This window comes from Entelurus aequoreus, linkage group LG09 (genome assembly GCF_033978785.1).
Source record: "Entelurus aequoreus isolate RoL-2023_Sb linkage group LG09, RoL_Eaeq_v1.1, whole genome shotgun sequence".
NCBI classification, from domain to species: domain Eukaryota; kingdom Metazoa; phylum Chordata; class Actinopteri; order Syngnathiformes; family Syngnathidae; genus Entelurus; species Entelurus aequoreus.
In genome coordinates, this window is record NC_084739.1 from 57,516,857 (window position 1) to 57,541,747 (window position 24,891).

The window sequence follows — 24,891 nt, forward strand, 5'->3', positions numbered from 1 at the left end:
TAGACTTAGATTGGTCAGATCGAGTCTTAGACTTAGATTGGTCAGATCTAGTCTTAGACTTAGATTGGTCAGATCTAGTCTTAGACTTAGATTGGTCAGATCGGGTCTTAGACTTAGATTGGTCAGATCTAGTCTTAGACTTAGATTGGACAGATCGAGTCTCAGACCTAGATTGGTCAGATCTAGTCTTAGACTTAGATTGGTCAGATCGAGTCTTATACTTGGATTGGTCAGATCGAGTTTTATACTTAGATTGGTCAGATCTAGTCTTAGACTTACATTGGTCAGTTCGAGTCTTAGACTTAGATTGGTCAAATCGGGTCTTAGACTTAGATTGGTCAGATCTAGTCTTAGACTTAGATTGGTCAGATCGAGTCTTATACTTAGATTGGTCAGATCTAGTCTTAGACTTACATTGGTCAGATCGAGTCTTATACTTAGATTGGTCAGATCTAGTCTTAGTCTTACATTGGTCAGATTGAGTCTTAGACTTAGATTGGTCAAATTAGGTCTTAGACTTAGATTGGTCAAATCGGGTCTTAGACTTAGATTGGTCAGATCTAGTCTTAGACTTAGATTGGTCAGATCGAGTCTTATACTTAGATTGGTCAGATCTAGTCTTAGACTTACGTTGGTCAGATCGAGTCTTAGACTTACATTGGTCAGTTCGAGTCTTAGACTTAGATTGGTCAAATCGGGTCTTAGACTTAGATTGGTCAGATCTAGTCTTAGACTTAGATTGGTCAGATCGAGTCTCAGACCTAGATTGGTCAGATCTAGTCTTAGACTTAGATTGGTCAGATCGAGTCTTATACTTGGATTGGTCAGATCGAGTTTTATACTTAGATTGGTCAGATCTAGTCTTAGACTTACATTGGTCAGTTCGAGTCTTAGACTTAGATTGGTCAAATCGGGTCTTAGACTTAGATTGGTCAGATCTAGTCTTAGACTTAGATTGGTCAGATCGAGTCTTATACTTAGATTGGTCAGATCTAGTCTTAGACTTACATTGGTCAAATCGAGTCTTATACTTAGATTGGTCAGATCTAGTCTTAGACTTACATTGGTCAGATCGAGTCTTAGACTTAGATTGGTCAAATTAGGTCTTAGACTTAGATTGGTCAAATCGTCTCTTAGACTTAGATTGGTCAGATCTAGTCTTAGACTTAGATTGGTCAGATCGAGTCTTATACTTAGATTGGTCAGATCTAGTCTTAGACTTACATTGGTCAGATCGAGTCTTAGACTTACATTGGTCAAATTGGGTCTTAGACTTAGATTGGTCAGATCGAGTATTATACTTAGATTGGTCAGATCTAGTCTTAGACTTACATTGGTCAGATCGAGTCTCAGACTTAGATTGGTCAAATCGGGTATTAGACTTAGATTGCTCAGATCTAGTCTAGCGGCTGATGCCAAAACCCCAAATATTTATACTCCAACACCTGGAGGGTGTGCCTGGGCAAGGATGGTTTCGCCCTATCATAGTGAGGAAAAACAACTCTTGAGATGCAAACAAGCAATCCAACTGTCAAAGCCAAGGAGTTGTTGAAGACTAATTTCCTCAAGTTCCACCGGTAGCTCGCGATCGACCTAATGGTTACTAGGGATGCAAGTAACGATTATTTTGATAGTCGACGAATATCTTAACGATTAGTCGACTAATCAGATAATAAAGCATACACATATTTAATGGCTCTAAACTTTGCATCGACTTCTAAATGCAGGTTAAGTTAATTTAGGCATGTGCTTACTAACAACAAAGATGACTAATTTATTCATATTTATTTATTTATACTGTAACTGTGCTGCTCATTCAGCTGTTAGAAAAAATTAAATGACTAATAAAATGTTGTCAATTTAAAAGAAAGGAAAGTCAAAGTGCTAAAAAAAACTTTAACATTGTTTATGTATTTTTTTTTTTAAAAACAGTAAAATAGCAGCAAAGAAAACAAACAACAAAACACTAAATCTAACTTCCTCAAAAAGAAAAGCATTTTGTGATGTTTAAAAACCTGCACACTGGTATATTGACTATTGATTAACTTTTGGCAGTTTTAGCACACCAACAATCTTACCGAGGCCGAGACCGCATCCTCCCTCCAAATGTTTCGACATCATGTCTCCGCTTTAAGTGCTCGTGTATCACAGATGTACTGCCATAAAAAAACAAGGTCCGCTTTGCAAACTGAGCAAGGTATTCATGTTTTTAACAAGAATAAGAGGAAATATCCTCAAACTTTACATGTTAGCACTGGCAATGTTTTTGCGAGTGACCCACTTCCGCCCGGAAAAACACCAGTGATGACGTCACGACTATTTTCGACAAATATAATTTTCAGCGACAAATTTTATTGTTGACATTTGTTGATAATGTCGACTAATCGTTACAGCCCTGATGGTAAACCTTGCTGTAGATGAAGAAGCCCTGTGCTAACATGTTAGGAGTATAACTGGTGCACATGCACTCTTTGTCCCACTCAGATATTCCAAGCATGGAAAGCAGCTGCTGAGTAACGACTGCATTCTCTTCTCAGAGCTCAGCTTGCGAGCATAACGATGTTCCCTCCTTTCTCTTCCTGGGACATGTGTTGTTTATTTCTACACTTTTATCTACTCTATGCATTCATTTTACTAAGGTTCACTTTTAATACTCTCCAGTTAATGTAAAATGCCAGGGAGAATTCCACACAGTATACGGATGGATTCAAACCTTTGCATCTTCTGACTGTGAGGCTGACAGTCTTATCACTGCACCACTGTGCTGCTCCTAAGCAGGGCTGTACAGTTAGCATTTTCACTGGGAGCACAATTGATGTGTTTTCAGTGGAAGAGAAAAATTGTATTTGTTTGTATCAGTCCTCGGAAACTTTCCAAAGTATTTTAAGCATTATATCCCAATGACTTACGGTTTGTTTATTATAACAGATGTATCACATGTATCACAAATAAAACAGAAATGTCACAAGGGCATGACGTACACAATTCTAATATAATAGCATTTTGTAACAGCATAAATAACACCTAAATAATTTAAAACATTTAAATGAAAACAACTAGTGCAAAAGATATCAATAGATTTTAACACAAACAAACCATTTGTAACCGCAATTGATGTGCCTATTTTGTTAAGAATAGTGCAAATGTTAAAGTACATGCAATTGTCATCTGAAAAGTGCAATCATTTGTTTGTGGTGTTGATGAGCCACGGCTGGAGAAAAAAAGAGACAGAGACTAAGGTTTGTACAGGCGACATTGAAATACTATCGCTAGTCTGATTATCAGTCTGGGGCCAGGGAAAAAAAAACGTAATAGCCACGATAAGCACATATATACGTTACAACATAGAAACCAGAAGACTTGCAACAAGAGGGGAGTGGAATACGGTAGTAGGTTAAGTATAAGTAGAGGATGCCAGGTGGCCACGGTTATTATCTGGAGAGGTACCAGTCTGGAGGAAGTGCTAGCTGACCGGAATTGACACCCGAAATGGTCCACGTGTTGGACCACTCTTCTATGCACAACTATAGAATAGACATCTCTGTATAGTTGATTATATGAGCCTAGAAGCATGTTGAACTTTGTTATTTTATGTTCTTGCTTACCATGGTCTGACTCTGGGTGTGGGTTGAGCTATCAATAAATGGCTGCCGTTGAGTGCTGTGTGTTTAGGTAATCGCAGTGCTTTGCATTGTTTTATGGGCCCAGGAAAGAGTTTGGGATCCAATGGAACCGTTTTTGCTTTGACGCAGATGAAAATAATTCTGAACTAAGTGGGAAACTAAGTTTTTAGCTCACCTGCGTCTGCTGGACTTTAAAAGCACCATACTGGGTGAAGATTACGACAATGATGCGGGAGAAGACGCCAGGTCTGATTCTACTATTGGACGATAAACGTTTCTCATTCATGATGAGAGATGCTGCGGATGATGGCAGGAAGGCGCTGCAGATCCTGAGAGATCATTATGCCGGTATGGGGAAGCCACGCATAATTTGCACTAAGAATTGATATCTCCTCAAATAGGAGTGAACGAGTGTCCCACACAAAAATTGGTCACGGCACGCGCTGGCTCGCACTGCATCGACCAGGAGGTGTAGCTCTTATCTAACAAAGGTAATGGTCCTCCAGCAGGTTCACATTTGTAAACTTTGTTAGGACTTTTTCTTCCTCTGTTTAGTCAAGTGTGATGTCCTCAACATAGCCGAGGACCTTTACCAAATTATCCAAATTCCACCCTGTTTAATTTGACCGCAATGATAATAAATGGCCTGCCTCATGCATTTAAACCATTCTCTGTTTACGTGACACAGAGTGATGACTGGGTAACACAGCTCCACAAATTCAGATATTGGCCTTATTTGGTAGAAATTATGATGATGACACCTGTTCATAACCATACGTAGTAGGCAGTGCATGGCGGCAAAAACTGTCCCACGCAATCACCAATTAAACCATAATTTCTCCACTTCAAGTGCTCAGAGACAGATACTAAACTGATGGGTGATGATCATTTGCTTTTTTTTTTTTAAACTTATGACATGATGTGCTCGCAACACAACACGAAACGTTCATAACTCGGCTCCACAAGTTCAGATCTTGATTATCATTGATAAAAATGATGTTGATGACACCCTGAAGTGCTAGATGGGTCAGTACCTGTTCATAGCCATTTGAAATCTGTACCATGCCAATACCAATCAAACTGTTAATTTTAGATGACTGGATCTTTCTCCAAACCGACATGAATCTTTAAGGTCAGGGTCCAATCCAAACATGTTTAGAAGATTAATATTGACCCTACAACCGGCCTTTTTTGGGGAAAATGTACAACAGTCATACTTTCTTCGATATGCTTTGATCTTCCTGAAATTTTGATGGTGGGTTAGGGCATCAGGAAGGACTTGACCGCAAGCATCAAATGTACTGGCCGACTCGTGTGAACCCCTGAGCTGGTTCGCGACGTGAAGAAGTTCCGTCTGAATCTAGTCAAACTCACTTCGATGCACAGCAAGGGCTCTAGAACCAGTCCTCTTGAGAGGGGCTAGACTCTCTTCCACTATGGTATTGCAAGCACTGAGAGGTGACAGGCGGGTGGCAATACTTGTTGCCCTACGGCTCAGAGCCTGTGCGTTGGAGTTTAACCCAGTAGACGAGAGGGTAGCTTCCCCACGCCTCCGGGTCAGAGGACGGGTCTTAACTGTTGTTTGTGCTTATGCAGTAACAGTAACAGTACCCGCCGTTTTTGGATTCCCTGGAGGGAGTACTTGAGAGTGCTCGCCCAAGTGATTTCCTTGTACTGCTTGGGGACTTCAACGCTCACATTGGCAACTACAGTAAAACCTGGAAAGGTGTAGATGGAAGGAACGGCTACCTGTATCTGAACCCGAGTGGTGTTTTGTTATTGGACGTTTGTGCTCGTCACAGATTGTCCATAACAAACACCATGTTTAAACATAAGTATGTCCATGTGTGCGCTTGTCACCAGGATGTGCGGTCTCATGTTTTGGAAAACTTGGGTGAAGTAAGTGGCGGAGCTTTCAACCAATCAAGGGTGAGTTGGTTCCAATGGTGGTGGAGGATGCCTGTTAAACTTGGCAGGCCCATACGCATTGTAAAAGTCTGCTGAAAATGTCTAGCTGAATCTCCCGTTAGACAGAGTTTCAATGCCCACCTCTGGAAGTTACAAGGGAGGCGCTGTACATTGAGTACAGTGGACCATGTTCCGGCTTCCTCTATTAACGAGGAAGCCGATCAGATCTGTGGCCGCAAAGGGGTTGGTGCCTGTCGTAGCGGCAATCCCAGAACCCACTGGTGTGAGGGATGCTGTCAAGTTGAAGAAGAAATCAAATCGGATCCTTTTTGCTCACGGGACTCTGGAGGCAGCAGACAGGCCAAGCGGTGTGGGGCTTTTGCGGTTGCATAGGCAAAAACTTGGACATGGGAGGAGTTCAGGAAAGCCATGGAAAACGACTAATGGACAGTTTCGAAGTGATTCTGGACCATCATCCGCGCCTTAGGAGAGGGAAGCTGTGCACTGTCAACATTGTGTTTGACTTCGACTTGGGATGTTGTGGCTCAGTGGAAAGATTACTTCGAATACCTTCTCAATCCCACCTACACATCTTCCTACAAGGAAGCAGTGCCTGGGGAAAATGTGGTGAACTCCCCTGTTTCTGGGGCTGAGGTTGCCAAGGTAGTTAAAAAGCTCCTCAGTGGCAGGGTCCTATGGGTGGATGAGATTCACTTGTAGTTTCTTAAGGCTCTGGATGCTGTGGGACTGTCTTGGTTGACAAGATTCTGCATCATTGCGTGGACATTGGGGGCGGTGTCTCTGGAGTGGCAGACTGAGGTAGTGGTTCTTCACTTTAAGAAGGGGAAGCGCAGGGTGTGTTCCAACTATCCCAGCATCACAGTCCTCAGCCTTCCCGGTAAAGTCTATTTAGGTGTACTGGAGAGGACACTAAGCCGAATCATCGAACCTCAGATTCAGGAGCAATGTGGTTTTCGTCCTGGTCTGTGGAACAGCCCTGTACTCTTGGCAGGGTCCTTGAGGGTGTATGGAAGTTTGCGTAACCAGTCAACATGAGCTTAGTGGACTTTGAGAAGGCGTTCGACCGTGTCCCTTGGGAAGTCCTGTGAGAAGTGCTTAGCGAGTATGGAGTATCGGACCGCCTGATTGTGGCAGTCCTCTCACTGTATGAGTGGTGTCAGAGCTTGGTCCGCATTACTGGCAGTAAGTCAAATCCATTTACAGTGAGGGTTGGACTCCTCTTGTGCTGCCCTTTGTCACTGATTGTGTTCATACATTTTATGGACAAGTCAGGGCGTTGAGGGGTCCGGCTTGGTGGCTGCAGGATTAGGTCTCTGCTGTTTACAGATGATGTGGTCCTGATGGCTTCATCTGGCCAGGGTCCTCAGCTCTCACTGAATCGGTTTGCAGTGTTAAGCGACTTGGATAAGAATCAGTACTTCCAAATCTGAGTCCATGGTTCTCATTCAGTTCTCCTTCCAGATTGGAAGGAGAACTTGCCCCAAGTAGGAGTTCAAGTAGTCTTATTCACGAGTGAGGGAAGAGTGGATCGTGAGATCGAGAGACAGATTGGTGTGGCATCTGCAGTTATGCGGACCCTGTATCGATCCGCCATGGCAAAGAAAGAGCTGAGCCCACAGCTGGCCTGGGAACAGACAGCTGGCCTTGAGATTCCCTGGGAGGAGCTGGACAAAGTGTCTGGGGAGAAAGAAGTCTGGGCGACTCTGCTTATGCTGCTGCCCGCACGACCTGATCTCGTATAAGCAAAAGAAGATGTTTTTGATGGATGAATAGATAGATAAAACATGTTAGAACAGATAGTAACCAAATATTAACAATAAATGAACAAGTACATTAATAATCCATCCATCCAACCATTTTCTACCACTTGTCTGTGGGCGGTATAGCTCGGTTGGTAGAGTGGCCGTGCCAGCAACTTGAGGGTTCCAGGTTCGATCCCAGCTTCCGCCATCCTAGTCACTGCCGTTGTGTCCTTGGGCAAGACGCTTTACCCACCTGCTCCCAGTGCCACCCACACTGGTTTACATGTAACTTAGATATTGGGTTTCACTATGTAAAGCACTTTGAGTCACTAGAGAAAAAAAAGCGCTATATAAATATGATTCACTTCACTTGATTCACTTGTCTCTCATGATTTAGAATTTTCGCAAATGACACAGTATGCTATTGCATAGACTACGTCAGCAGCCAAATTAGGAGCTGTGGAGGGGGGCGTGGTCGGCACGCCTCCTGCGGGAAGGGAGTGTGTATGGCCCCGCTTCGAAGCCCAGTTGGCAGGTGAGCAGATTGCCCAGCTGGGGTTGGTTATCTAATCACCTGTCTCCTTTATCAGCAACGTCCGAGGCCATGAGGGGGAGCGCTGATGAGAGCAGAGGAAAACCCCCACACGAACGAGAAGGAGTCCGCTGGCGAGACACACAAAATAAAATAAAATAAAAACTTGTTTAACCCTGTACTTCGGGCTCACGAAGACTCTGTCGGTCCCAGGGGAACCCATACGAAGGAGACTGTCACAAGAGCCTTTGTAACCCGTTTGTTTACCTACTACTTGTCAGGTTTGTCACTGACAGTTCAGTTATGTTTTGGTTTTTCCTGTCTTTGTTTCCTGTCAGCACTCTTATTTTGGTTCAGTTTCCTGTTTGTCTCCCTGAGTGCTGTGTCCCCTCAGCTGTGGCTGATTGGCACCTGGCCACACCTGGTGTCAATCAGCCAGCTGCTATTTGAACCTGCCTTCCCGTCCAGTCTGTGCTGGATTATTGTAGCTTCTACCTGTCATTCCTTCCTGTCGTGTAGATATCGTTACAGCTACTACCTGTCGTGCTACTACTTGTCCTTGTACCTGTCGTGGTAGCGGTAAGCTGTTCCTGTTAGCTATTTGTAGTTTGCTTTCTCCTAGCTCTTTTGTTTTGTGTTTTCTTGTTAGCCATTAGCTGTTTCCAGTTTTTCTGTTGGCTGGTTCCTGTTTTCAGTTTGGGCTATTCCTAGTTCCTAGTTTGTGTTTTTACCTTTTATTTTATGAACATTAAATCATGTTCTCCTGGACAATGCCTGCCACCATCTCTGCATCTTGGGGTTCACCAACACACCCTGACACTACTAAAAGACAAGTTGTCGAGTATGTTCACTGTTATTTAATGCCAAACTTGTCCTTTGACTGTAGTAAGTAACATAAGTGTAATGTATCATACGATTTTCTGTTAAAATAAAGCCAATAAGCACTTTTTTTGTGGTCCTCTTTAATTTGAAAAGTATTGAAATACATTTTGGTAGCGGTAGCGGTACCAAAATATTGGTATCAAGCCAAGACCAGACAGCACTAATTATTACATTAAACTAATTGTTTAATGTAATTGTAATTGTTAATTGTAATTTAATTGTTATTGTCGTACGCTCTGTAGACTCACCATTGTTGTTTTCGTCTCACAATAACCACTGGGAAGACATTTTAATTAAATCGCTTTGAATTCATTTCAATGGGTCCAATGGGTTCTATATGTCCTCCATTAAGCACATAAGGTCATTTTTTTTCTTGAGTTTTAGTCAAGTAATTTACAAAAGATAAACATGGTAGGCTATAGGCTACTAGGAGCTATTAGCTACACAACAGCTAACAAGTATTAAATAATTATAGTTACCTTATACTTACACATACATAAGGCCTGATTTACTAAGATCTAAATACCTTGTGCTAAACAGCGTGTGCAATCTATAAAATAGTTTGTTACGTGCAATTTATTAACACTGCGTGTGCAATCTTTTGCGTGTATCATACGGGGCATCACCACGGTCAAACTCATTTACTTCACATTCATGTTATACCCGTGGTGTTTTGCTATGTTTTCAAACATGCAGGAGTACTACTTTTTATGGGCAAATACAAGTTGTTTTCATATAAGAAATATTTTAATAATATATATTCTATGTGGAAAAAAACAAACGTCATTAAAAAAATACGCAAGGGCACCAAAACGCATTAATTGAATTTGTTTTAATCATCCCTTTAAAGTTAGTTATAGTTAAAGTACCAATGATTGTCACACACACACTAGGTGTGGCGAAATCCTCTAGCATCTGTAAAATTACAAAATAATGTTGACGATATGTCTAATATTTTTTATTGCTGACCATCCAAAATGTTAAAACACACATGCAAAATAGTGCTCGTAAACGGTGATGAGTATATTTGCATCTTCTCCTCCAATTGTTGTGGCCATTTTGATGATCAGCATATATTTAGCTAAATGAAGACAGAGACGCAAAAATGGATTGCACGCCTTATTCTGCTCACTTAACAGACGCAATTCACTTTGCACACATTCAGTAGATCAGCTTTGCATGTGCTATAGGGTTTGCACGTCTTTTAGTACATGCAGACCTTTCGTAAATCAGGCCTATAGTCTCCAAAGCTGCAGCGTATTACCCATTATGTACCTATAATGTACCCATTATGTACTTTTAATGTACCCATTATGTACCTATAATGTACCCATTATGTACTTATAATGTACCTATTATGTACCTATAAAGTTCACATTATGTACCAATAATGTACCCATTATGTACCAATAATGTACCCATTATGTACCAATAATGTACCCACGGCAGCACGGTGGCAGAGGGGTTAGTGCGTCTGCCTCACAATACGAAGGTCCTGAGTAGTCGTGAGTTCGATCCCGGCCTCGGGATCTTTCTGTGTGGAGTTTGCATGTTCTCCCGTGACTGCGTGGGTTCCCTCCGGGTACTCCGGCTTCCTCCCACCTCCAAAGACATGCACCTGGGGATAGGTTGATTGGCAACACTAAATTGACCCTAGTGTGTGAATGTGAGTGTGAATGTTGTCTGTCTATCTGTGTTGGCCCTGCGATGAGGTGGCGACTTGTCCAGGGTGTACCCCGCCTTCCACCCGATTGTAGCTGAGATAGGCTCCAGCGCCCCCCCGCGACCCTGAAGGGAATAAGCGGTAGAAAATGGATGGATGGATGGAATGTACCCACTATGTACCTATAATCTACCCACTATGTACGTATAATGTGCCCATTATGTACTTGTAATGTACCCGTTATGTATCAATAATGTACCTATAATGCACCCATTATGTACGAATAATGTACCCATTATGTACCTATAATGTACCCATGATGTACCTATAATGTACCCAAGATGTACCAATAATGCACCAATAATGTACCTATAATGTACCTATAATGCACCCATTATGTACGAATTATGTACCAATGATGTACCTTTAATGTACCCCCTATGTACCTATAATGTACCCACTATGTACCTATAATCTACCCATAATGTACCTATATTGTACCCATTACGTACCTATAATGTACCCACTATGTACCTATATTGTACCCATTACGTACCTATAATGTACCCATTATGTACCTATAATGTACCCACTATGTACCTATAATGTACCCACTATGTACCAATAATGTACCCACTATGTACCGATAATGTACCCACTATGTACCAATAATGTACCCACTATGTACCGATAATGCACAACTATGTACCTATAATGTACCGATAATGTACCCATAATGTACCCATTATGTACCTGTAATGTACCATTATGTACCTATAATGTACCCATTTTGTACCAATAATGTACCCATTATGTACGAATAATGTACCCATTATGTACCTATAATGTACCCATGATGTACCTATTATGTACCCACTATGTACCCACTATATACCAATAATGTACCCACTATGTACCTATAATGTACCCACTATGTACCTATAATGTACCCGTTATGTACCAATATATGTACCCGTTACATACCAATATTGTACCTGTTGACTATTGGTACCCAAGATGTACCAATAATGCACCAATAATGTACCTATAATGTACCTATAATGCACCCATTATGTACGAATTATGTACCAATGATGTACCTTTAATGTACCCCCTATGTACCCATGATGTACCTATTATGTACCCACTATGTACCCACTATATACCAATAATGTACCCACTATGTACCATTATGTACCTATAATGTACCCATTTTGTACCAATAATGTACCCATTATGTACGAATAATGTACCCATTATGTACCTATAATGTACCCATGATGTACCTATTATGTACCCACTATGTACCCACTATATACCAATAATGTACCCACTATGTACCTATAATGTACCCACTATGTACCTATAATGTACCCGTTATGTACCAATATATGTACCCGTTACATACCAATATTGTACCTGTTGACTATTGGTACCCAAGATGTACCAATAATGCACCAATAATGTACCTATAATGTACCTATAATGCACCCATTATGTACGAATTATGTACCAATGATGTACCTTTAATGTACCCCCTATGTACCCATGATGTACCTATTATGTACCCACTATGTACCCACTATATACCAATAATGTACCCACTATGTACCTATAATGTACCCACTATGTACCTATAATGTACCCGTTATGTACCAATATATGTACCCGTTACATACCAATATTGTACCTGTTGACTATTGGTACCCAAGATGTACCAATAATGCACCAATAATGTACCTATAATGTACCTATAATGCACCCATTATGTACGAATTATGTACCAATGATGTACCTTTAATGTACCCCCTATGTACCTATAATGTACCCACTATGTACCTATAATCTACCCATAATGTACCTATATTGTACCCATTACTTACCTATAATGTACCCACTATGTACCTATATTGTACCCATTACGTACCTATAATGTACCCATTATGTACCTATAATGTACCCACTATGTACCTATAATGTACCCACTATGTACCAATAATGTACCCACTATGTACCGATAATGTACCCACTATGTACCAATAATGTACCCACTATGTACCGATAATGCACAACTATGTACCTATAATGTACCGATAATGTACCCATAATGTACCCATTATGTACCTGTAATGTACCATTATGTACCTATAATGTACCCATTTTGTACCAATAATGTACCCATTATGTACGAATAATGTACCCATTATGTACCTATAATGTACCCATGATGTACCTATTATGTACCCACTATGTACCCACTATATACCAATAATGTACCCACTATGTACCTATAATGTACCCACTATGTACCTATAATGTACCCGTTATGTACCAATATATGTACCCGTTACATACCAATATTGTACCTGTTACATACCTATAATGTACCCATTATGTACCTATAATGTACTCATTATGTACCTATACTGTACTCATTATGTACCTATAATGTACCCACTATGCACCTATAATGTACCCACTATGTACCTATAATGTACCCATTAACTACTCATTATGTACCCATAATATTGTACCCGTTAGGTACCTATAATGTACCCATTATGTAACTATAATGTACCCATTATACACCTGTAATGAAATTAATACCTTTCATTGTTCTGTTTTTAGTAATTTTACTATTTTCTAACATTCCAGACTACAAAATAATTAAAGTATGATTGATTCCTGCTGATATCTTATTAAATCAATATCGGTAGTGGGTACTACAAAAGTCTGCAATATCGGTATCGTATAGGAAGTGAAAGAGTTGAATCGAGACATCCTTATAAGAACATTCCAGTCTTGCTGGTTTGATTAAGCAGGGGGTCAGCAAACCGCGGCTCTAGAGCCCCGTGCGTCTCTTTAGCGCCACCCTTGTGGCTCCCTGGACCTCTTTCAGAGATGTGTGAAAATGAAAAAAAAACATCCTTCCATTTTCTACCGCTTGTCCCTTAAGAAAAAAAAAACACAACACAAACTTTCCTAAATGTTAGAAATCCCACTGTTTATGTTATACATGCTTCACTGATGAAAGTATTTGGCAAGCACGGTTTTGTCCTACTATTTTCAGCGATCCTTGAACTCACCGTAGTTTGTTTACATATACAATTTTCTCAGATGCTGACACAGAAAGACATGTTTTATGCCACTCCTTCTTTGTCTCATTTTGTCCACCAACCGTTTTATACTGTGCGTGAATGCATAAAGGTGAGCTTTGTTGATTTTATTGATTTGCTAATCAGGCATATTTGGTCAATCAATGACTGTAAGCTAATCAATGCTAACTAGCTATTTAGGCTAGCTATATGAACATATTGCATCATAATGCCCCGTTTGTAGGTATATTTGAGCTCATTTAATTTCCTTCACTTATGTCCTCTGTGTATTTAATTTATACTGGCATGTATCCTGACACATTATCTGTATGTAGCATTGTCTGCATTCCTCATAGTTGTGTGCCATGTTGTTCCAGACCACAGCAAACGTTACCCAGCTTGCAAAGATTGTAATAAATCCGTTAGAAGAAGACAACCTGCCGTTTCCTTTAACTTGGACACACACATCTATACCTTTGGCCATTCTAAGCCAGTCATTTCCAGAGGTTATTTCACCCTCTGAAAAGCCTCCGTTTTACTAATTATTTCCAATGTTGCAAAAATGTGTAGAATAAAAATTAAAATACAACATTTCTGTCAACAAAGATTTGCGTCAGCCTTTGATAGTAGGCTGATATAGCTACACTTAGATCATGTGTTGCCTTCATTATAACACTTATATAAGGCTTTTAATTTTTTGCAGCTCCAGACAGATTTTTATTTTTTTATTTTTGGTCCAATATGGTTTTTTCAACATTTTGGGTTGCCGACACCTGGATTAAGCAGACCTTTGTACTTCTCAATCACTGAAATATATTTCTATATTTCATATTTCTATCAACCTGGCCTTTTATCCACTTCAGGGGTGTCCAAAGTGCGGCCCGGGGGCCATTTGCGGCCTGCAGCTAATTGTTTACCGGCCCGCCACACATTCTGGAAATACTATTGTAAAAATAAAAAAGAACATTAAAAAAAGTGGAATGAGGTGAAATCTAACGAGGAAAAAGTTGCAATGTTGACACAAAAGCTGCCATGCAGGCTGTTTTTTTTTCTTTTGTCTTTCTTCATTTTTCTTTTTTTGCCATTGCTCAAAAAAAAAAGACAAAAAAGACAAAAAATCCATGTTATAACGAATAATTTTCAGGGCTCCAATTACTTCAAATATTTCACTTTAAAATGTTTTATGTGGTAAATATTGCATATATTGTGTAGTAGTCATATAAAAACATCAAAGTTTTCTTTGACAAAAGCACATAAAACAAACAAAATAATAGTTCCAGCATAAAATCAACAGATATATCTGAAGTTGATCTCGCAACTTAAGTGTTGAAAGTAAAAGAAAAACCTAATAAAAATGTATCACTTTATGAGTGGGGCACCTTTTGCATCCCAAATATATTTAGTGATTTTTCATTTATCTTTTCACTGTGATTACTCAAAAATATGAAAGAATTAAAAGCAATGGTGTCCTGCATTATTGATCTTTTAGGGCTCTAATTACTAAATACTGCATATTTCAGTTTTACTATAAAAAAAACTAAGTTGTTTTTGACAGAAAAGCCATAAAACATTTTTTTAATTTGTATTACTTTATATCAACTTGAAGTTGATATAGAGATTTACTGTAAGCGTTAAATAATTAAAAAATAATAATAATCTGACTTATTTTTAACATTTTAATGACTGAGACCCTTTACGGTCCCCGGGACCCCTAAAGGTAAAATAAATTAAAAAATGCATATATTTTGTTATGGTTTGGAAAGGAAAAATATCAAAATGGCCCCCACATGCTTTAATTTTTCCGTGTGCGGCCCTCAGTGGAAAAAGTTTGGCCACCCCTGATCTACTTGGTGTCGATGCCTGTGCAGCCAATGCCGATAATCAATCAGGAGGACACTGAACTGGCACTTACCCACTGTTGTGAAGACCGTGCAGCAGAAGAACAAGGAGCCAGCGAAGGTCCACCTGCCAGGCTGTTGGAGCCAAATGGTCTTGAAATCCTCTTGCATCATGTTCTCCAAGACCTCCACCATGTGTTGTGTGTCTGACGAGTTGTCTGAAGGTAAACAAATTATAATTAAATGTCGGGGTCACTTAACTTCATCTGGGAGTATTTGGTACGTACTGGTGAGGTTCTGGACGTGCCGCACAATGTCTCCTAAGAAGTCCTTGTACTCCTCGTTAGGGGTTGTGTTCCGTCCTTCGATTTTTTGGAATATAAGTGCGCCCACCACCGCATAAAAAACCAGAGACATACACAACAAGAGGTGAGGAAAGACCCTCCACATCCGTGATGTGCATGTGTTGGACTTATCCATGTTCTTTATGGCCTTCTTGACCGCATTCATCTTGTCCCCTTTTGTCTCCTTCTTCCTTCACTGCCGGTCAGCTTGCCTCGATGCCTCACAGATCTGCTCTGGGTCTGCTCAGGCGTGCACACACACTATATCATCTTAGGCACGCCCCCTAAGGGACATAAGCTATGTTGCTTAGTGCGTTACTGATAACATACTTTGGAAGTCACTCAACTGAAAGAACATTTAGATCACTCACAAACAAGTTAGGAATTTTTGGCTTGTTTCCATTTAAGAATGAGCCTCAAATCAACTTAAAGGGGAACTGCACTTTTTTTTTTAAATGTTGCCCGTCGTTTACAATCATTATGAGAGACAAGAACAAACTCTTTTTTTAAGAATTTTTGGACAAATGAGGATTCACAACCTTATATTTTTGAAGCTGAATGAACAGAGGATGAACTGCTGCTTCTAGAAGCGAGCACGAAGAAGGTGAGACGTTGGAGCAGACGGAAGCAGAGCGAGTGAGGTGAAAGCGACACAAAAATCTGCAAATGTGGGATTTGGAGACAAGCTATTTTGACATAAATGGCGTGCTTGCCCCAAATAGACCAGAAAAAATGTCCCCAGTCAGCTGAACAAAAGAGTCCATTGAGTGAGCCACACTTTATATTGATCATGGTACACGCAGCAAACAAAAAAATTATACGTTTGTATGTTTGTACACAGCTAGCTGTTTAGCTAGCTGTGTACAAACAAAACATGAAGTGTGGGCTAATACTTTACAGATACTGTAATATGATTCCACTGCTTGATGTCCATATCCCCCCTTCCCACCCACCCCTCCCTCCACACCCCTGATTGTAAATAATGTAAATAATTCAATGTGATTATCTTGTGTGATGACTGTATTATGATGATAGTATATATGATAGTCTATATCTGTATCATGAATCAATTTAAGTGGACCCCGACTTAAACAAGTTGAAAAACTTATTCGGGTGTTACCATTTAGTGGTCAATTGTACGGAATATGTACTTCACTGTGCAACCTACTAATAAAAGTCTCAATCAAACTCAATCAATCAATGTTTTTCAGTCAGTACAGGTTGGTGTTATCACTGTGTTGTGCATTACAAACTCAAACGCTTTTCGTCTTGCTGTAGAAGCTAGCTTATCTCTCGCCGTAGTTAGCTTTTACGGCTAATACCAAAGCACGCCAATTTGAAAAAGAGTTCCTCAGTATTGGCTCTAACACAAAGAATGTCGCTACAGTTTGGTTATCATACAGGTTACGGAACGTAAATGAAGTATTGTTGACGGTTTTTGAAAGCATTTTTAAAGTGATTTAGTGGTAGAATTGATTGCTTCCATTAGCTACCTAGGACGAGCCGATTTTTACATGTTAGGATGCAAAAAAACAAAAAACATTTTGTCTTCTTGGCTCTCATAATGATTGTGAACAATAGACAAAATTCCACAAAAAGTGCAGTTCCCCTTTAAGAGTCTATATCTTCATTGGTAGCTCATTTAAACAATTGAACAATTGATACATCATATTTTCCTAAATGTTTATAATTGTTTATAAAAAAATATTTATAAAAAAAATAGGTGTCAGCGGTGGGAAGTAACGCGCTACATTTACCCTGTTACATTTATATAAAGGGATCATAGTAGGATTTTTTTTACATTTAAAACACTTCCTTATGGTCTACATAACATGGTGTATATTGTAGCGTCCCGGAAGAGTTAGTGCTGCAAGGGGTTCTGGGCATTTGTTCTGTTGTGTTTATGTTGTGTTACGGTGCGGATGTTCTCCCGAAATGTGTTTGTCATTCTTGTTTGGTGTGGGTTCACAGTGTGGCGCATATTTGAAACAGTGTTATAGTTGTTTATACGGTCACCCTCAGTGTGACCTGTATGGCTGTATGCCTTGCATTCACGTGTGTGTGTGAAGAGCCGTAATTATTATGTGATTGGGCCGGCACGCAAAGGCAGTGCCTTTGAGGTTTATCGGCGCTCTGTACTTCTCCCTACGTCCGTGTACCACTCCGTACAGCGACGTTTTAAAAAGTCATAAATTTTACTCTTTGAAACCGATACAGATAATTTCCGATATTACATTTTAAAGCATTTATCGGCCGATAATATCGGCAGCCCGATGTTATCGGACATCTCTAGTTAGAACTATACGCTACTTTGTATTGAAAATGGCGACAGCGAAGGATGCATGTGCATGTACGAGACAGTCTGCCCCACAACAAGAGGATAGCGAAAAAGAAGGACCTTATTGACTACAAGGTCGGACTACAATGGCGTACTCGCGCAATGCTTTTCAGGTAAATTTCTAACATACTGTATGTGGAGAAATCAATTGAAAAAAAGGTCACAAATTGGGCAAATTCCAAACGGCTTGTTTGGAGGAAGTATGATGAAAGACAAAATTGTTTTACAAATATGGGCGCCATGCCTCCATGGTGTAATTTCAAATTTTCGGGACACATGTACAAACCCCAAAACCAGTGAAGTTGGCACGTTGTGTAAAACGTAAATAAAAACAGAATACAATGATTTGCAAATCCTTTTCAACCTATATTCAATTGAATAGACTGCAAAGACAAGATAGTTAACGTTCGAACTGGTAAACTTTGTTATTTTTTGCAAATATTAGCTCATTTGGAATTTGATGCCTGCAACATGTTTCAAAAAAGCTAGCACAAGTGGCAAAAAAGACTGAGAAAGTTGAGGAATGCTCATCAAACACTTATTTGGAACATCCCATAGGTGAACAGGCTAATTGGGAACAGGTGGGTGCCATGATTGGGAATAAAAGCAGCTTCCATGAAATGCTCAGTCATTCACAAACAAGGATGGGGCGAGGGTCACCACTTGGTGAACAAACGCGTGAGCAAATTGTCCAACAGTGTAAGAACAACATTTCTGAACGAACTATTGCAAGGAATTTAGGGATTTCACCATCTACGGTCCGTAATATCATCAAAAGGTTCAGAGAATCCGGAGAAATCACTGCACGTAATCACTGAACATTGAACGCTTGTGACCTTTGATTCCTCAGGCGGTACCGCATCAAAAGTCAGTGTGTAAAGGATATCACCACCAGTGACATGCTGTCAGGGGAGGCGAGTGAGGCAGTGCCTCACCTTGCCACCAGGAGGGGGGGGGGGGGGGGGGGGGGGTAAAAGGCTTAACCATGAGATGTTCAAAAACTAAGTAATGAAATAAAATAAGTTTTAATATTTCTCTTTTGGTCTATGCTTTCCATGTGATTTTGGTGTGGTTCCTGTATATTTTGATAATTTTCATGGTCAAAATCGTGGAAATTCCTTGTTTCCTGATGAAAATAACGCAGCAGACGAGAAGTGAGGCAGACACAGGTGGTGCCTCCACGGCTACACACAAAGTGTATTGAGCGAGTGCGCGTGCTTGTTGCCACGGGGAAAAGGCAGGCCATGAGGCAGCAAGTACCTCTGCCTCAAAGTAGGGGGCGATATATTGTCAACTTGCACTTCAAAGCCTCAGCAGTACTCTGACTCGAGGAGTGGGGGCGCTCAAGCTAGCAGACACATGTCTCTCCAGGGGCAGCCAGACTTTTTTTTTTTTTTAACTGTATTTATAACAAACATGGCATTTTTATTAGATTAAGGCAGCGTTTGTGGGTGTTTTTTGTCAGATGCAAAAATATTGTTTTATTGCTTGGAATGAAATGGAATTAAATAAATGCGTCTGCCAATATGGAGGATTATATACTGTATCCAAGATTAAATACTTCTCTAAACTGAACTTTAAGACAAAATTAATGTGATCATACAAAGTATGTTTTCATGGAGGATAGCTATTGCTACTTCAGATACAAATACAGAAAGGTAGGATGCACTCACAATACTTGATTTATTTTGTTAAAAGCAAATGGGACCAAAAGTATTTAATAACAACTTTATCAAATACTTTTTGGACCCATTTATCATATCATAATATCATTATGATAACGTTTTTATGAAGGCGAATAACTCCCTTCTTTTTCCTGTTATTCTAATGTGCAACCTAAACTACACAATGGACCACAATGGAAACAAGCCTTGTGGCTTTTTGTGCCATCCATTTTCCTGTTTAAAGCATTACATGGATTCAATTCTTTAAGATGTCAATAAACTTTTCAATCAATCAATCAATCAACAGTGATTAGAGCTGCACATATGAGTTTAAGTAAAAAAAAAGAAGAAAGAAAACTCCAGAAGTATCTATGCCTCACCTGGTGTTTAGTTCACCGCACGTCACTGATCACCACATGGGCTCGGGAACACTTCAGAAAACCACTGTCAGTATCTAGAGTTGGTCGCTACATCTGTAAGTGCAACTTAAAACTCTACTATGCAAAGTGAAAGCCATTTATCAACAACACCCAGAAAAGTCGCCGGCACTGATTCAAAGTGGAAAAGTGTTCTGTGGTCTGACGAGTCCACATTTCAAATTGTTTTTGGAAACTGTGGACGTCATGTCCTCCGGACCAAAGAAGAAAAGAACCATCCGGATTGTTATAGGCGCAAAGTTCAAAAGCTAGCATCTGTGATGGTATGGGGGTGTATTAGTGCCCAAGGCATGGGTAACTTACACATCTGTGAAGGCACCATTAATGCTGAAAGGTACATACAGGTTTTGAAGCAACATATGTTGCCATCCAAGCAACGTCTTTTTCATGGACATCCCTGCTTGTTTCAGCAAGACAATGCCAAGCCACGTGTTACAACAGCGTGGCTTCATAGTAAAAGAGTGCGGGTACTAGACTGGCCTGTCTGAAGTCCAGACCTGTCTCCCATTGAAAATGTGTGGCGCATTATGGAGTGTAATAATACCACAACGGAGACCGGGGACTGTTGAACAACTTAAGCTGTACATCAAGCAAGAATGGGAAATAATTCCACCTGAAAAGCTTAAAAAATTGGTCTCCTGTGTCGTTTTAGGCCGCAACAATACAAAAAAAGCCTGCGAAATCTTGGAGGGACTGATAAAGGAGGAAAATAATATACAAGGAAACGGCAACACTAGCTTTGTTCACATGGACACATTTAATCGGATTAAAAACCTAACTGGAATAAAAATGCTTCATGTAAACATGCCATTCGGAATATTCTGACCCGATCACACACGTTCCGATCACTATGGGTGGTTTATGCCAAAAGTCACTGGGATTGTAACACATGAAAACACATCTCCCGAAATTCGGGTTAGAACCATCCTTACTGCACATGTCTTTGACGTCAGCTATACTTTGTGGGGGACTAACATTTAATAGTCTTGGAATGAAGCGATTGTCTTGCTGCTGTCTCCCCCCATTCAACATGTACAGAAGCAGCGTTATACGATATTGAGATTTAAAAAACAAGACTAGCAAAAAAAAACAACTATTGGTCTGGAGTGTCATGTGTCGATGTAACAACAAAAGAAGGGACCCAGTTGTCGTCTTAACGAGCTGTTTTGTTCAGCTAATCCAAGTGCTAACACAGAATGTTGAAACATGGAGACGCGCGGCAACCCGTACACAATAACACCATAAAAAACACAGAACAGCTTCATTTTAAAAAGAGAGGTAAAACAAAAGTAGTGAACAGAAGAGAGAAATGATTAATACTGTGATAACGTTGGACAAGTGGAAATGCATGCTACTGTTTTTTAACAGGACTGTGAATTCACAGATGAGTATCATAAATAATGAATATGTTAAAATAATGTTGGTTTAAGAGAGTAAAACGTGTTTATGAGAGTTATTAACAGTGTGGGGAAGCTTTGTAAGAGCATGTGGAGGAATTATAAGGACCTAAAATGCTGACGATATTCATATAAATCATAAAATAGATAAGTCTCTACTTGGTGGGAATTCAAGATGGTCTGAAACATAAATTATGCTACAGTTGGGGGAACATTGTTCAATCAGCAGCTTAGAATTGTCCACTTGAGTGAAACTTCTCTGACACACACCTTATACTTGCATGCACTCTGACATTATTCCCGGGCACATGGACGCAGGTGAAGAATAGGCCACACCTTGGCACTTTAATTCAGATCAGCTGCAATATTTCAAGTTAAACCACTGTGGGTGCATGGCACTGGGAGCAGGTGGGTAAAGTGTCTTGCCCAAGGACACAACAGCAGTGACTAGGATGGCGGAAGCGGGGATCGAACCTGCAACCAGTATTTTCTTGGGCTATGCGCCTTCTTTCAGTTTTTGTGACAGTTCTTTAATAAACAAACATGTTAGCCTTGGGTAAATATTGCTATTTGCTGGGTATTGTATGGCAAAGACTCACACATTACAGCATATCACAGGAAGCCTGTGCTGTATACTCAGGGCCTCTATGCCATAGGGGGTGACATCAGTGCAAATGCTGAGTAGACACTATGATGGTCACGTGACATCACGTTGCATCATCACATGACCAGCATCGGGAGCTCTCTCAGTTTAACATCAACTTGCCGAGGGACTGGAGCTGGAATTTAGCCATTTGTTATAATCTTACATATGTCACAGGCCCAATAATATGTATTGTCCCATTAGGGACGTTTTATTTTTTTCCGTTTATTTTGTCAGAGTTACAACATTTGAACAAAGAAACTAGTCATGTCTATACAACAGGAGCATTTAGGAGTATACTGCCAAACAGCCAGTCAAAGGTAATCTATATGACAGCACTCTAGTGCAGGGCTGTCAAACTCATGACAAAAATCTACTCTCAAGTGGGCCGGACTGGTAAAATCAAGGCACGATAAATTAAAAATAAAGACAACTTTTCAGATTGTTTTCTCTGTTTAAAAATAGAACAAGCACATTCTGAAAATGTACAAATTATAATGTTGTTGGGGGTTTTTTACACTTACATGTTGCAGTTATATCTTTATTTGCTGTTATTTATACTTTCTGAATAAATTATGTGATAATGTTCATCAGTCAACTCATTGGTGTTCATTTTCAATCTATCAAGATAAAAAAATAATATCAAAATCAAATTACAGGATGTTATTTATGTAGTTTGTATACTCCAGCCTTTAAATAGACCCCCCTTTTAGACCAGTTGATCTGCCGTTTCTTTTCTGCTCTGCCCCCCTCTCCTTCGTGGAGAGGGGGGCAGGGATGAAGCGCTGGCTGTCTAGGGTCGGGACCCAGGGGGGACCGCTCGTCTGTGCATCGGTTGGGGACGTCTCTGCGCTGCTGACCCGTCTTTGCTCGGGATGGTCTCCTGCTGGCCCCACTATGGACTGGACTCCCACTATTATGTTAGATCCACTATGGACTAGACTCTCACAATATTATGCTAGATCCACTCGACGTCCATTGCACCGGTCGCCCGGGGGAGGGGGGGTACCCACATCTGCGGTCCCCTCCAAGGTTTCTCATTGTTATCCCATTGGGTTGAGTTTTTCCTTGCCCTGATGTCGTTGTGGCTTGTGTAGTAGAATTTCTGACCTTTGACCTATAGTTCATGTCTGTCAAGAATGTATGCTCATTTTGATTTCTCTTCTATTCTGTGGGACAAAAGTGAATTTTAAGTCATGCCAACCTGTCTACAGAATGTGTTGACTGTCTAAAGGATTCGAGTTGTTATGGAACAGATAGGGAAAACAAAAAAGACATTGACGCACTAACAAGAGAGATAAGAAAGGGATAAAGTCAAACGAAGAGAGTGTTGTGGTAGCCATTATTCCATGCTGTCGGGCGCACCCGGGGGAAAACTTTCTGTGTGCTCGACAACTCAACCCAACCATTGTACCATTTGATTATGAGTAAAATAAATATCTTGTGTTAAATCTACTTTGGTTCTCATTGACAACCTGGACTTTCCACTACACTTGTGCAACCCTTTGAGACACTCGTGATTTAGGGCTATATAAGTAAACATTGATTGATTGATTGATTTGCTCATTATTCTCGATCATGGGGTTTATTTATTTTACATATGTAGCATCATCTACAAAGATGCAAAGGATTGCTATTGCGACATCTAGTGAACACATTTAGAACAGCGGTTTCTTTCATTCAAAAATGTTGGCTCATTTGTATACTTAGCAAACTCATCCCGTGGGCCGGCTAAAACCTGGCCGTACGTTGGACACCCGTGATCTCGTGGTTTTAGAAATCTGCTGCCTCCAAGTTTACCTGAACCTGGGCCAGATTATGTTTGTTTCTTGTGTAGGCAAAGCAGGGACAACAACAACAATATATCAACTCTTCCAACTGCTCAAACGTCACATTTGTTGTCCTCCTGCATAGCTCGGACCTACTTTCTGTTCCCGTCTACAACGCTAAGCCTTCTGGGTAATGTAGCATACAAACATTTACATCCTGGTTTACATGTATTTAACATTCATTTACCTAGCGTAAGACAATTAAGAACATATTTTCGTTTGCAATGCTGACCTAGCAAAGAAGCAGCCTTTACATTTCAGAGATGTTGAAGTGTGATGATGATCTTTCATTGTCTCTGATTTGCCAACAAAAATTACAGCAAAAGATCACTCCAACAGCTCACACATGTTCTTGACGTGCAGATTAACAAAATGGACAAATACTTTTAAAGCGTAAAACATACACGGAGATTGTCTGCAACTTGTGGATGAAAGAGCAGACAACAAACAATAAGGATGCCTTTGGTGGTGTTCCTTTCTATAATTACAATATATTATTAGCCGTAATGGAATAAAACAGTACAGTAATTTGACAATGAGCTCTGAGTATCAGAGTTGTGCAGAGTATGGACAATTCGGTTTCAGACGATCCCCTAAATCAGGGGTCCCAAAAACTACGGATATGGCCTACCAGCGTCCAAAATCCGGCCCGCGGGAGGTCGCAAGCTAAAAAATAAATAAATAAATATTTTTTTGTTTTGTTTTGTTTTAAATCTATCCTTTTTAATCCATTTTCTACCGCTTGTTACTCATCATTTTGTCTAAAAATGCATTTTCCCATTGATAACGTGACATCGCGCTCTGAATATATATATATATATATATATATATATATATATATATATATATATATATATATATATATATATATATATATATATATATATATATACATATATATATATATATATATATATATATATATATATATATAT

At 40.0% G+C, this 24,891-nt stretch overlaps 2 protein-coding genes across 2 annotated transcripts in view; both read right to left on the minus strand.

Annotated features, from left to right (window-relative positions):
* The window catches only part of kcnk18 (potassium channel, subfamily K, member 18), a 43,428-nt gene that overhangs the window by 14,336 nt on the left and 4,201 nt on the right, over positions 1–24,891 (minus strand). Inside the window, exons 2-3 of the mRNA XM_062058996.1 lie at positions 15,592–15,888; positions 15,379–15,522 (exon numbers count right to left, since the gene is read on the minus strand). Of these exons, the coding sequence (XP_061914980.1) occupies positions 15,379–15,522; positions 15,592–15,814 (367 nt within the window). The 5' untranslated portion in view covers positions 15,815–15,888. The remainder of the gene's footprint in view (positions 1–15,378; positions 15,523–15,591; positions 15,889–24,891) is intronic.
* Positions 15,803–24,891, minus strand: part of LOC133657002 (cytosolic phospholipase A2 beta-like) — a 121,272-nt gene continuing 112,183 nt past the window's right edge. Inside the window, exon 25 of the mRNA XM_062057887.1 lies at positions 15,803–15,932. Within this exon, the coding sequence (XP_061913871.1) occupies positions 15,915–15,932 (18 nt within the window). The 3' untranslated portion in view covers positions 15,803–15,914. The remainder of the gene's footprint in view (positions 15,933–24,891) is intronic.